The sequence below is a fragment of the Mobula birostris genome, chromosome 29, assembly GCF_030028105.1.
Source record: "Mobula birostris isolate sMobBir1 chromosome 29, sMobBir1.hap1, whole genome shotgun sequence".
NCBI lineage: Eukaryota > Metazoa > Chordata > Chondrichthyes > Myliobatiformes > Myliobatidae > Mobula > Mobula birostris.
This window is the reverse complement of record NC_092398.1, coordinates 17163648-17177699: the sequence shown is the minus strand read 5'-3', so window position 1 is coordinate 17177699 and position 14052 is coordinate 17163648. Positions and strand designations below refer to the sequence as shown.

General features: G+C 45.9%; 1 protein-coding gene across 1 annotated transcript in view; it reads left to right on the top strand.

Moving 5' to 3' along the window:
• Positions 1–5740, top strand: part of LOC140189902 (scavenger receptor cysteine-rich domain-containing protein DMBT1-like) — a 46537-nt gene extending 40797 nt beyond the window's left edge. Inside the window, exons 10-11 of the mRNA XM_072246242.1 lie at positions 1832–2140; positions 5440–5740. Of these exons, the coding sequence (XP_072102343.1) occupies positions 1832–2140; positions 5440–5447 (317 nt within the window). The 3' untranslated portion in view covers positions 5448–5740. The remainder of the gene's footprint in view (positions 1–1831; positions 2141–5439) is intronic.
• The last annotated feature ends 8312 nt before the right edge of the window (positions 5741–14052 follow it).

The following is a 14052-nucleotide window of genomic DNA, read 5'->3' as shown; positions in this document are numbered from 1 at the left end:
TGCAAACAGGCTATTTCCACTGAGGTTGGGTGGGACTACTACTAGAGAGCATGGCTTAAAGGCGGAAGGTGGAAAGTTTGAGTAGAACATGATGGAAAGCATCTTCACTCAGTGTTCATTAGGGTGTGGAATGAGCTGCCAGCACTAGTGTGCATGGGAGCGCGATTTCAACCTGTACGAGAAATGTGGATAGGCATACAGATAGCAGGGGTATGGTCGGCTATGGTCCCGGTGCAGATCGATGGGAGTACTCCGTTCAAATGGATCGTATGGACTAGCTGGGTCGAACGGACTGTTTCTGTTCTGTACTTTTCTATGATGCTATGATTTTATGGCTACGATGCCAGAAATAGGTGAGGCGAGGTGAAGGAGGACAAGTTATAAGATGATACGTGAAAATGGGAGAGTGCCTGAGCGGGAATCAAGTAAAAAGTAGCGAGTGATAGGCAGAAAAGGCAAAGGGCTGGAAAAGGAATTTGATCGGAAAGGAGAATGGACGATGGAACAAAGGGAAGCCACTCCAGAGAAAACAACCCAAATTTGTCAAACATCCCCATTGAAGAAAGTCCAGAAGGTTTGCTAAGCACGATTTCTAATGCACAAAGTCATGCTCACTACACACACACAGAGTCTGTAGATCCAATATGGTGGTAGATCCTCTCCCTCAGAATTGGTTCCAGTAACCTGTCCACTACTGTTGTCAGGCTGTCCTGCCTGTTGTTCCCTGACTTGCCATTTGTAAACATCAGAACAACATAAAGCCTTTGCCTGATCATCAGGGATTCACTGGTAGCTAACAAGGAAGAAAACATCTCTGCATGGGCCTACCCAATTTCTTCATTAGCCTTCCACAAAGTCCCAGATGCACACTGTCAGGACCTATGGATGTGTCCAAGGAGTTGCGATGCAGGAGATACATCTCCCTAATTTTATAAATGTCTGAATACATGGATAGGAAAGGTTGACAATAAAATTGTATATGACTGTGATGCTATAGTAAGTTAGTTTTTCATTACATCTGTGTTTAGCAGGTCAATTAGATTAAATTCCTTGCTGTTATCATTACAAGTGATCTGTACTGCGACGAGCACGTAAGTGTCATTCTGAAGAAAGAACGGCAGCTCCTCTGCTTTCTAAGACGTTTGCGCAGCTTCTGCATGTAATCTGACTCTTTGACAAACTTCTATAGATCGAAGGTGGAGAGCATTCTGACAGATTGCATCATGAGCTAGTATAAAACATCAATGCCCTAGAACGGTCTACAAAAAGTTATGGGTACAGCACAGGGAAAGTCTTCCCCACCATTGAGCACATCTACAAAGTGCGCTGACGCAAGAAAGCAGCATCCATCATCAAGGACGCCCAAATCTAGGCCTACCTCTCTTCTCGCTGATGTCAAAGGGAGGGAGGTATAGGAGCCGTAGGTCTCACACCATTAGGTTTAGGAATAGTTATCACCATTCAACTATCAGGCTTGAGAACCGGCACGGATAACTTCACTCACCTCAACACTGAACTAATTCCATAACCTACGGACTCACTTTCAAAGACTCAACCACTCGTTTATCCATTCCTGATGAAGAGTCTCGGCCCTAAACGTCAACTTATTATTCATTTCCATAGATGCTGGTTGACGTGCTGGAATGAAATTTGCAGAATCGCTTCTGTTTATTGTCTGTATAAAATACGTTAGATTTTGCTGAGATGTCATAGAAGTAGGCGAGAAGACCCAGACTTTCTCCACCACATCGCTCTGCCCTTTTACAAAAAAAAACACAATACGAGATCCGTGTCTAACGTGCAATTTCTTCCTGATTTTTTTTTATTTCAGAGCAAATACGACTAGTTGGTGGCAACGATCGCTGCTCAGGAAGAGTGGAGGTCAAGCATAACGGGCAGTGGGGGACGGTGTGTGACGATGGCTGGGACAATGAAGACGCCAAGGTGCTTTGCAGTCAGCTGCATTGTGGTGCTCCTACCTGGGTTCTTTCGGGAGCACACTTCGGGCAAGGGAGCGGCAAAATCTGGATGGACGATGTGGCGTGCCAGGGAAACGAACTTTTCCTCTGGGACTGCGCCTTCCCGGGATGGGAGAGTCACAACTGCGGTCACGGGGAAGATGCCGGTGTGATCTGTGCGAGTAAATATTCTCTTTTAATTGAATAAGCTTAAGTAGACGGGCAGGAAATGATGGAAAACATTTTTAAAAAGCAATACACGCAAAATGCCGGAGGAACTTACCAGGCCAGGCAGCATCTATGGAAAAGAATGAACAGTTGATGTTTCGGACTGAAACCCTTCCTCAGGACTGGAAAGGAAAAGCAGGTCAGAGTAAGACGGTGGGGGTGGGGGGAGGGAAGGAAGAAGTGCAAGGCAGCAGGTGATGGGTGAAACCGGGAGAAGGGGAGGGGGTGAAGTAAAGTACTGGGAATCTGTTTGGTGAAAGAAATAAAGAGCTGGGAAAGGGGGAATCAAATAGGAGAGGGTAGAAGACCATGGAAGAAATGGAAAGGGGAGAAGCACCAGAAGGAGGAAATGGGCAGGTAACGAGATAAGGTGAGAATGGGAATTTGGAACAGGGAATGCTGAAGGGAGGAGAGGCAAGTCAATTACCGGAAGTTCGAATGATCGATGTTCAGGGCATCATTTTGGAGGCTACCCAGTTGGAATATAAAGTATTTCTCCTCCAACATCGGTGTGGCCGCATCGTAGGAGTATACTGACATGCCGGAATGGGAATGAGAAGTAGGATTGAAATGGATGACCACCGGGAGATCCCACTTTTTGTGGTGGACGGAGCAAAGGTGATCGGCGGACCGATCTCCCAATCTACGTCGGAATTCAGCATGAGGCTTTTCATTCCAGAACTTCGCATATGTCCTCCTTCTTCAATGAAAGGGGCTTACTTCCATCCACCATCAATACTGCCCTCACCCGTATCTCTACCATTAGGCGCTCATCTGTCTCATTCCATCTTCCCGCCGACACACCAGGGATAAGGTTCCTCTTGTCCTCACCTAATACTCCACTAGCCTCTGCACCCAGCATATAGGTCTCCATATCTTCGCCATCTCCCAAGGGGATCCTACTATTAAGCATATCTTTCTCTCACCCTACTTTCCGCTTTCTGCAGGAATCACTCCCTACGCGACTCCCTTCTGCACTCGTTCCTCCACAGTGACTCCCCTCCTAGGACTGATTCTTGCAACAGAACAAGTGCCACAGCTGCTCCAATACCTCCTCCGTCACTACCATTAAGGTGTCGAAGAGTCCTTCCAGGTGAGGCAACACTTCACCTGAGAATCTCTTGGGGTCATCAATTCTATCCGGTGCTCCCAGCGTAGCCTCCTGTATATCGGTGAGACCCGAAACAGATGTGAAGACCCTCCCAGCACCTTCACAAAAAGCAGGATATACTGGTGACCACTCATAGCAGTTCTACTTCCCATTCCCATTCTGACGTGTCAGTTCATGGCCTCCTCTACTGCCGCAATGAGGCCACACTCAGGTTGGAGGTGTAACACCTTATATTCCGTCTCGGTAGCTTGCAACCTGATAGTATGAACATTGACTTCTCGAATTTCTGGTAATTTCCCACCTCCTTCACCATTTTCACATGTTTGTTTCCCTCTCTCCTTACCTGCCCATCACTCCCCTCTGATGCTCCACCCTCTTCCTTTATTCAATGGCCTTCGGTCTTCGGTTCTTCCAATGGTCTTCCACTCTTTGGTTCCATCTGCTTTGCCCTTGATCTCTTTCACTAATCAACATCCTCGCACTTTACTCTACTCCCTCCTCCTGTACCGGTTTCACCTATCACCTGCCAATTTGTACTTCTTTCTCCTCCCCGCACCATATTATTCTGACTTCTCTGACTCCTGAGGAAGGGCCTTGGCCTGAAACGTCGGCTCTTTACTCTTTTCCATGGATGCTGCCTGGTCTGCTGAGTCTCTACAGCATTTTGTGTGTGCCACATTGTATTTCCACCATCTGCAAATTTTCACGTGTTTGTGATACTTTAAAAAAACATCCTTTGCTCGCACATTTAAAATTATTGCAGGAGAATCAGGTGAATTCAAGCCGAGATGATTATTATAAGCACAAACACATAAGTGCATGTGTAATGGAGGGAGTGCTAGCGGCAGTAACGTGGATAAGTTCCCACTTCCTATTAAATTCTCCTAATGGAGTGTGCCTCAGATTGCCTCCCACCACCACGTACACCTCCTGGCCTTCATGTGTGGCTTAGCTACTAAGCCAAGCGGAATCGTTTGTACTTAAGGACAGCATGGAACATAGAACAGTACAGCACAGGAACATTGTTATTCTGCCCACAAAGTTATGCTGAACCAGTTAAAAAAAAAACAAATATAAAATATCCAAACAGTAGCCCCTCCGACCTGCAAAATGTCCATATCCCTCCATTTTCCTTACCTGCATGTTCCTATTCAAACGTCACTCAAAAGCCTCTAATGTATTTCCCTCCATACCAGGTAGCGCCTTCCAAGAATCCACTTCTCTATGAGTAAAAAAAAAACTTACCCCTCAAATTCACCTTGACTCTACCGCTTCTCACCTTCAATACCTGCTCTCTGGTATTAGACATTTCGACCACTGGAAACAGATCCTCTATGTCCACCCTACTTATGCTTCTCATAATCTTGTAAACCTCTGTCAGATGGCGCCTCTGCCTCCGCCTTACAGAGAAATCAATCCATGTTTATCCAGCCTCGTGATAGTACATGTCCACTAAGCCAGGCAGCATCCTGGTAAACCCTCCCCAAAGGCTCAACACCCTTCCTATGATGAGGCAACTGGAACTGTGTGCAATACTCCAGATGTTGCCCAACGAGAGTTTTATAAAGTTTTAACATAACCTCTTGACTTTTGAACTCAATTCCTCCACTAATAAAAGTAAGAACCCTATAATCCTTCTTAACCACGTTATCGTCCTGGTTACTGATGCTTTAAAACCTACCGCTTCGGGCAGATGGGGCTCATAGGCCGTGGTCGTCAGGTGAATTAGGAGAGCAAAAACTCTGATCTCAAGCCTCAGCTGCCTTGCAGCTATATTGAAGGTTTCGGCAGTAAATACCGGGGGACAATTCCTGAGCTGAGTCCCTAAGGAAGTATTACGTTAAGATCAATGTGATTGGCAACTCCTGCGATGCTGCTGGTGCCAAAGTGTATTGGTCTCTACCTTTCCTTTGGGTTCAACAGATTCATGTAGCTTGCTCTCCATATTGTACTGCACAGGCACCTAGAACGCAACCCTGACGAACAGAGGCCTCAGACAAAAAAAAAATTCTTGCAGCAGGAATCTAGAGATGTCGGGACGAGACCCGCGTTCAGGACTCGATGAAGGGTCTGATTGCTGGTTATATTTCGGTACTTGAGGTGAACTCTGTCTAACAATTGGTTTTGCTCTGTAATTTATAGGGAATTGACATAATTTCGCTTAAGGGGATGGATCAGATTTCCCCCGTACTACAGTGACAACGTTTCAAAAACCTAAACGGTGTGTATTACAATTTTCGGGATTGAGCATTCAACAACCCCTTTGCAATGCACCGGTCTCCTGTAAACACTGTCAACCGCCAGGACTTTGAAACCTGCTTGTGATTCGTTGAGCATGAAACTTAATGTCCAACAAATTTAACAAATGTATGGTAAATGTAAATTTATTGAATTCAATGTCCATGCTTGCTTGTGTTAAAGAATAAAATATCTTTTAAATTTAGCTGAAAACTATCGTTAATGGTAGCCTCCAACATTACAGCGTGAACACCAATTTCTCTAACTTCTTGTATTTCCTCCTTCTCTCCTTATTCATTCCCCATTCTGTCTCCCCTTGTACCTGTTCCTTTTTCTTCACCTGCCCATCATCTCCCCCTAGTGCCCTGCTCCAGTTGTGATGAAGCACGTCGACTTGAAAGGTCGAAGGTCCGTTTCCCTCCTTCGAAGCTATCCAACTTGTAGAGTTTCTCCAGCATTGCGTGTGTGCGGGCGCTTGTGTGTGTGTATGTGTGTGTGTGTGTGTGTGTGTGTGTGTGTGTGTGTGTGTGTGTGTGTGTGTGTGTGTGTGTGTGTATATGTGCGTAGGTGTGTTGCTCCAGGTTCCCAGCACATGCAGTCTCTCTCGTGGAAGGAAAGAGGGAGGGTAATTCCGTGGGGCTATTCTGCGAACACATTTCCACGACGTGTTTCCTGAACTGCTTTTCATTCGGGGATGGGTGGATTCAAGCCACTGAAAGAAGTAGTAACAACGCCCTCTACCGATAACCCGCTGCCGCTTTGTGGAAGAGAGGCTAATGCCTGTTTTAAGTAACCTGAGCCCAGTATCTGAATGAGCTATCTGGTGCTGGTTTAAAATAACCTATTGCAGGGAATACAATAAAGAAATTGCATCAGAAACAAGTTCTTATTTTGGGAGAGGAGTACTGAGGTAACGCTACATACAGCCCTGTGCCAGAAGCCAAGGGAATCCACAGGGAATCCAAAAAAGCCAGAACCAATGGGATAGGGGTGCAATAGTGCAAATATTAACAGCAGTAAGAAGATAATAATGAAGGTTTTCCGATCTGGAGCAACTCCTGTCCCTCTTTCCCGATGGCAGCAACGAGAAGAGAGCATAATTTGCGTCCTTGATGATGCTGCTTTCTTGCGTTAGTGCTCCTTGTGGATGTGCTCAATTTAGGGTTGAGGGATTTCCCGTGATGGACTCTGCTGTATTGACCATTTCTGTACGCTTTTCCGATCTTAGGCGTTGGCGTTTCTATACCAGTCTGCGATGTAACCAGTCAGGATACTCCGCACTGCGCATGTATAGAAGTTTGCCAAAGTTTTAGATGACAAGACGAATCTGTGCAAACTCCAAAGAAAGTAGTGGCACTGCTGTATCTTCTTTATAATGGAACTAAAGTACTGGTGCCATCAGTTAAATACGGAATCAGGTTCATTATCACTGACATATATCGTGAAATGTGCTGTTTTGTGGCTGCGGCACAGTACGGACATAACAATTGTTATCATTTATAAGTAAGCAGGCAAATAAACAGTACAAGGGAAGAATAACGTAGTAGTATTCAGGTGTCGTTTAGAAAGCTGATGCCAGACGGGAGGAATCAGTTCCTAATGCACTATGTGTCGATTCGTTCCAATGAAAGGAAGGTATGCCTCGGATGGTGAGGGTCCTTAAGTGATGAATACTGTCTTCCTTAGGCACCGCCTCTTTAGCATGTCTTTGATAGTGGGGATGGATGTGCCTGAGATGGAGTTGTGCGAGTCTAGAATCATAGAACCATAGAACCATAGAAACTACAGCACAGAAACAGGCCTTTTGGTCCTTCTTGGCTGTGCCGAACCATTTTCTGCCTAGCCCCACTGACCTGCACACGGACCATATCCCTCCATACACCTCCCATCCATGTATCTGTCAAATCCTTTGCATATTCTTGTGACCCTGCACTTCGGAGCCGCCATTCCAACCAGTTGGAATGCTCCCCTTTCTGGAGGATGGAGCTGTAGCAATTTGCAGGAGTCTTAGTTGACATACTGAATTTCCTCAGCTTTCAAAGGAAGAAGACCCGGTGGACGGATGTCAGTCTGAATCCACCACTGCCATTTCCCTCCACACTTATTTTAATTTCAAACCTGAACTACATACACAAATTAAATATGCAAAAACAAAGAATAAGAATAAAGTGCAGAACTGTATAGTTTAAATATCATCTTGTCAACACATTCATGCAGTCTTCATCTGAAATGGGGATGAAATTGAGAAATTAAAGTGCAATCGAATTTTGCGTTATGTTTTGTAACTTTGAAAAATAATGCAAAGAAAACTATGGCAGCGGGGAGATGCAGGTCTACTTCGTTTTTTCACTTTTTTTTTCTTCAGAGAGGCGCTCACGTATGACTTGGTAAAGTAATGACGAAAGTCTTTTACCTACTTTTCCACACAACCCATGAAGAATTACATAAACAGCTGTAACAACCTGCTTCACATTTTTACTGCTATGTTATAGGTATTTCATTTTAGAAGTTCTGTTAAGAGCAGTCTGTTCTGCGTTCAGCCCGTTGGGGGTACCGTTAAAGATAAGGGATGCTTAAGAAAGTGTGTCATCAAATCAGGATGGTGGAACTGAAAATGCTGGAGGTCGATTTTGTGAGGGACACTAAGGTTGGCCGATGTCTTTATCAGCGGGAGATGGAGAGAGGAGGAGCTCGAGAGAACTGGCCGTAGAATTTGATTCGGTGGGAACTTATGATCCAATGGAGCCCAAGGAGGGAAATTTTATCGGGGAGCGATGAATAAGAGTTCGTGCAGTCAGTACATTGAAAACAAAGGTTTCTGAAAGTTTTGAGCTCCAGCGTGCACATCTGATTGTTTAATTATAATGTTTTTTTTTGTTTTCCCCCTTTCTTTTCTTTAATAACTCTTTGCTTAAGCTAACATTCTTGAATATAGTTTATTTATAATTGTATGCAGTGTACGATCTTCATTCACGTAAACCGGGTTTTGAGTGGGCGAAACATCCTAATCTCACGAGTTTGGCGGGAGCAAAACCGTGACTGGGAAAGGTGGTTTCCCTGCCGTGGAGTTCAGTGACTGTTAGCCAGGGGCTAACGAGCCGCATTTTCAAAGATCACCAGTAGAAATGAGTTTCATTGTGGGGGGGGGGGGGGGCGGGTATCGTCCTGGATTGAATTCGCTGAACGTTATGTGATTGCACTAATAATTGATTAATGATTTTGTGTTGAGCTATTGTCCTGGAAAGTGGTTAAAATACATGGTTATGGGCGCCGCAGGGATTCAGCGTTGGTGCGATTCAAAGACATTACCTGTAATTAATGTTTGTGTTCTGGGTTTGGTGGATATTCGCAGCTTATATGAGTTGTTGATAGGATTTTAAATACTGTTAGTGCATTAGGCAAAGTTACAATGATGGAGCGGCAGTATGAGCAAACGATGGGGAAAAATGTGCATTAGTTCAGGCTGGGGCTGTAGTAACGGGAGTGGACCTGCCTGGTACACTTGGGGTCCCTGGAGAGGTGGGACCAGAGACCCGAGGGTGTCGAATTGGAAGTCGAGTTTTCCGTAGCTGAAGGCGAAGACTTTAAAGACAATTTGCTCTTGTTTCTACGGAGTGAGGGGAAGGAGTATTTTGATGTGGAAAGTCTAATAAGTACTCCAGCGAGGGGTGAAAATTCCGAGTTGCTATCGGCCCTTACATCCCTGGTGACTAAATGGTCTGGTGCAAGAGAGTCAAAGTTACCATAAGCTGAGAATTACTCGGGAGTGAAGCCTACCCTGGAGGGGGAGGAGGAATGTAAAACTTGGGCAAAACAGACATCTCAGATGCTAGATTGCTAGATGAGTGGCGACGGGTAGAGAGCCTAAAAGGTCCGGTTGCTGAAGTGGTGAGGTACTAATAATGGAATAATAGAATCATAGAAACCCAGAGCAAATCACAGGCCCTTCGGGCCACAATGTTGTGCCGACCATGTAACCTGCTCACCAAACTACCTAGAACTGCCCGAACTGCCTTCTATTTTTCTATGCTCCATGTAGCTGTCTGAGAATCTCTTAAATTCCCTATTGTATCCACCTCTACCACTGTCGCTGGCAGTGCATTTCACACACCCACCACTCTGCGTAAAAAACTTATCACTGACATACCCCTTGTACCTACTTCCAAGCACTTTAAAACTATGCCCTCTTGTATTAGCCATTTCAGTCCTGGGGAAAAGCCGCTGCTTGTCCATACGATCAATGCCTGTCATCATCCCATACACCTCCATCAAGCCACCTCTCATCCTCCGTCGCTCCAAGGAGAAAAGGCCAAGTTCATTCAACCTATTATCATAAGGCATCCCATGTCTCATTATCTTCTGAATAAGCCTTGCATGGGGAACCTTATCAAAAGCCTTACTGAAATCCATGCATACTACATCCACTGCTCTACTTTCATCAATGTGCTTTGTTACCTCCTCAAAGAATTCAATTAGGCTTGTAAGACACGACCTGCCCTTGACAAAGCCATGCTGACTTTCCCTACAGATTTTGTTTCTACAAATGCTCATAAATCTTGCCTATTAGGATCTTATCCAACACCTTACCTGCCGCTGAAGTGACACTCCCTGGTCTATAATTTCCTGGGCTATGCTTACTCTCTTTCCTGAACAAGGGAATAACATTTGCAACCTTCCAAACCTCTGGTCTTCTCCCGTCCCTATAGATGCAAAAAGCATCGCCAGAGGCTCAGCAATCTTCTCCCTCGTTTCCCACAGGAGCCTGGGGTATATCTCGTCCGGTCCCTGCAAATTGTCTAACTCAATACCTTTCAACAGCTCCAGCACGTTCTCTTTCTTAATGTCAGTCTGCTGTAAGTCATCCCCAAAATTACCAAGCTCCTTTTCACTGGTGAATACTGAAGCAAAGTTTTCATTAAGTACCTCTGTTACCTCTTCCGGCTCCATGCACATGTTTCCACCATTGCACCTGCTTGCACACGGCTCACCCTCTTGCTCTTCACGTACTTGTAGAATGCCTTGGGATTTTTCTTAATCCTGCTCGCCAAGGCCTTCTCTCAACCTCTTCGAGCTCTCCTAATTTCATTCTTGAGAGCCATCCTGGCACCCTTGTAATTTTCAGAGTTCTAACACTACCTCGTTTCTTTCAAAAGCTTTTCTTTTCTTCTTAACTAGATTTCCTACATACTTTGTATACCACGACTCTTTTACCTTACCTTCCTTTCCCTGTCTCAATGGAACATACCTATGCAGAACGCCATGCAAATATTCACTGAACATTTGCCACATTTCTGCCGTGCATTCCCCTGAGAATAACTGGTCCCAATTTATATTCCCAACTTTCTGCATATTATTATATTTCGCCTAACCGCAATTAAATGTTTTCCCAAGTTTTTCTGCTCCTGTCCCTTTCCAGCGCTATGTTAAATGAGATAGGGTTGCGATCATCACCTCTACAATGCTGTCCCACCCAGAGATATGACACCTGACCAGGCTCATTTCCCAATACCAGCTCAAGTACAGCCTCTCCTCCAGGAAATCTTCCTGAACACACTTAACAAACTCCACCCCATCTGAACCCTTTTGCTCTGAGAAGATGCCCGTCTATACTGGGAAAGATAAATTCGCCTATCACAACAACCCTATTATTATTGTACCGTTCCAGAATCTGCCTCACTATCTGCTCCTCAATGTCTCTGTTTCTATTGGGGGGGGGGGGTGTCTATGAAAACACCCCGTTGAGTTATTGCCGTCTTCCTGTTTCTGACTGCCACCCACAGTGACTCAGTAGACAATACCTCCATGACTTCCTCATTTTCTGCAGCCGTGATACTATCCTTCATTAGGAATGTCATCCGCCCCACCCACGTCTGTTCCCTCCCTCCCTCTCCCTTTTGAAACATCTATAGCCCGGCACATTCAGCAGCGATTCTTGCCTCTGAGACATCCAAGTCTCTGTAATGGCCACAACGTCATAGTTCCACCTATTGATCCACGCTCTAAGTTCATCCGCCTTATTTATGATACACCTTGCATTAAAATTGAAACCTCTCAAACCATCTGGCTAAGTGCAGCTTTGCTGTATCATCTGCTTATCCTTCCTCACAAACTCCTTATAAACTGTCCTCACTCGTGCGCCAACCGTCCCACCCTCTGCCTCTTCACCTCGGTTCCGCCCTCCCTTAAAATCTAGTTTAAACCCTCCCCAACTGCACTAGCGAACCTCCCTCCTAGGATATTGGTTCCCATCCAGTTCAGGTGAAATTCGTTCTTGAAAGCAGCGAACCCCGTACATGCTACATACAAGCGCCAGAAAGGGTTTTTGGCACGACTGAAAGCCCAGTGGAGCTTATGGCGGGGTTTCGGAGCATGTTTCAGGAGAAAGAGGAGAAAACTTCTGCCTACCTTTTTCGGCTAGAGAAACAAAAGCGTTGCTTGAGGCATAAAGGGGCCATCGAACTGGCTGAGGTGAAGCAGTTAAGGATGGACCAAGTGGCGAAAGATGTCACAGGACATGAACGCTCTAAACCTCCGAATGCCCCGGAATGCGGGTCCCCCTCCCTCGTTGCTGAGCTGATCAGAGAAGTAAGAGAGGAGGAGCGGGAGGCCTCTGTCAGCAGGGTACAGTGCTCAGCAGTAGCCTCTGTTTCTGAAGTGACCCCTGATGTCCCACAGGCGGGAGCTTTACAGGAGTTCGGGAAAGATTTTAGAGCTGAGGTATCTCGGTTGAGATCGGCGTGTGTTGCCACCAAGCATGACGAAACCGATAGGGAGCCGGACCCACTGATACGACGCACTAAGCAGGGAGCTGCTATTGAACAGGGGTCTCTTGAAAAGGGGAGCGATCAGTATTGTTGGATTCAACTGTGGTGAGGAGGGACATTTCAGGCGGGAGTAGGAAGGACGCGAAAACTCTTCGGAATGGGAACCAACCGTTACTTAAGCAGAAAGGGAAGTCGGGGAACTTCGGAGAGATCCAGTGAGAGAACGGCCTGGCGTCAGGGGGAAACATGTTCTAATCAATGTAACAAGGAAAACGTTAAAGTGCAAATCCCTATTCCTGAAGCCTTTGTGGAGCCAAGATCGAGTATATCCCTATGGATCGAGGGTACTTATGCTATAGCCGTACTTGTCACAGGTTTCCACGTTACTCTGCTGTACACAGAATGAAGCGATTTGATGTTTGGGCTCGAAACAAGATTGCCTCTTCGCCTTTGCTTTGGGACTAGTGGGAAAGATTTGCACAGAAGACCTACCTTAAGAATGTGTCTGACGTAAGGAGAGCATTGCAAAAGGCTTATGAACTAGCCGATCTCTGCTACCAAGCAGAATCAGGGAAGTAAGAGGAGATATGATCAAAAGATTCGGTTCTCCTAACTGATGCCCTGGGGACATAAGGAATCTGGGGCTACCTGGGAAGCATAAGTTGACACACCGCTGGGTGTCTACACCGTACGTAGTGGAGAGTCAAATGCCAAATATACCAGTTTTCCGGGTGAAAGAAGATGGGAATGGACCTGTCAAGTTTCGCCATCAGAACCACCTTCTAACTCTACGGCAGGAGGTAGGTATTGACCCAGAGCCTGACATGAACCCTACACCTGGTAAGAGACTTTGTGGAAGAACAGGAAGACAAGCAGTGGAGAGACCTGGAAGGGACCACTGAATGTTCTCCGGGCTCAGAGAATGAGGAAATGGCGGGGGGAGATGTTACATGTTACCCCCATGCAAACTCCCCGATAATTAACGGAGAGATTCCCGAACCTCCCCACGCTGATGTGCATGTACGGGGGATGAGGGGACTAGCAGTGGACAGGCAGGCTTGTGGATGGACTGGACCCAAAAAAAAGGTGATGAAGCTGAGATCAGTCAAGTGACAGAGGACTTGAGCTGTTGGAAGGAACGGATATTCGACGGGGGAAGGCGCTCCAAGTAGACAGAAAAGATCCCAAGGTGTGTGTAAGACTGATGAAGTAGATGATGGGATAAGGAGGTCTCAAAGAGTCAAAAAAGCCCCAGACAGGCTGGCCGGGAGAACAGCGTGTTGAGCCTATCCCTCTAGTGAGATATGTCACTACCATTTACAAACGTATTGAAAGTCGAAACATCACGAAGATCCTTTGAAAAGCTGTGTTATTAATGATGCATTGATAAGTTTCAAAGTCATGAGGACATGACTATTTTCGGTGGGGGGGTGGGTGTAACATCATGGTTACACATTTTTACTGCTATACAGTAGCATTTCATTTTAGCATTTATGTGAGAGCAGTCTGTTCTGCTTTCAGCCTGTTTGGGTTACCGTTAAAGATAAGGGATGCTTAGGAAGCTGTGTAATTCAATCAGGGCGGTGGAAATTGAAAGAAGGTTCCAGAGAACGCTGGGGAGAGGTTTCGTGAGGGACGCTAAGGTTGGTCGAGGTCTTCTTCAGCGGGAGGTCGTGAGAGAAGGAGATCGAGGGAACTGGCCGTAGGATTCTATCCAGCGGGAACATGCAATTCAATGGAGCCAAGAGCGGAA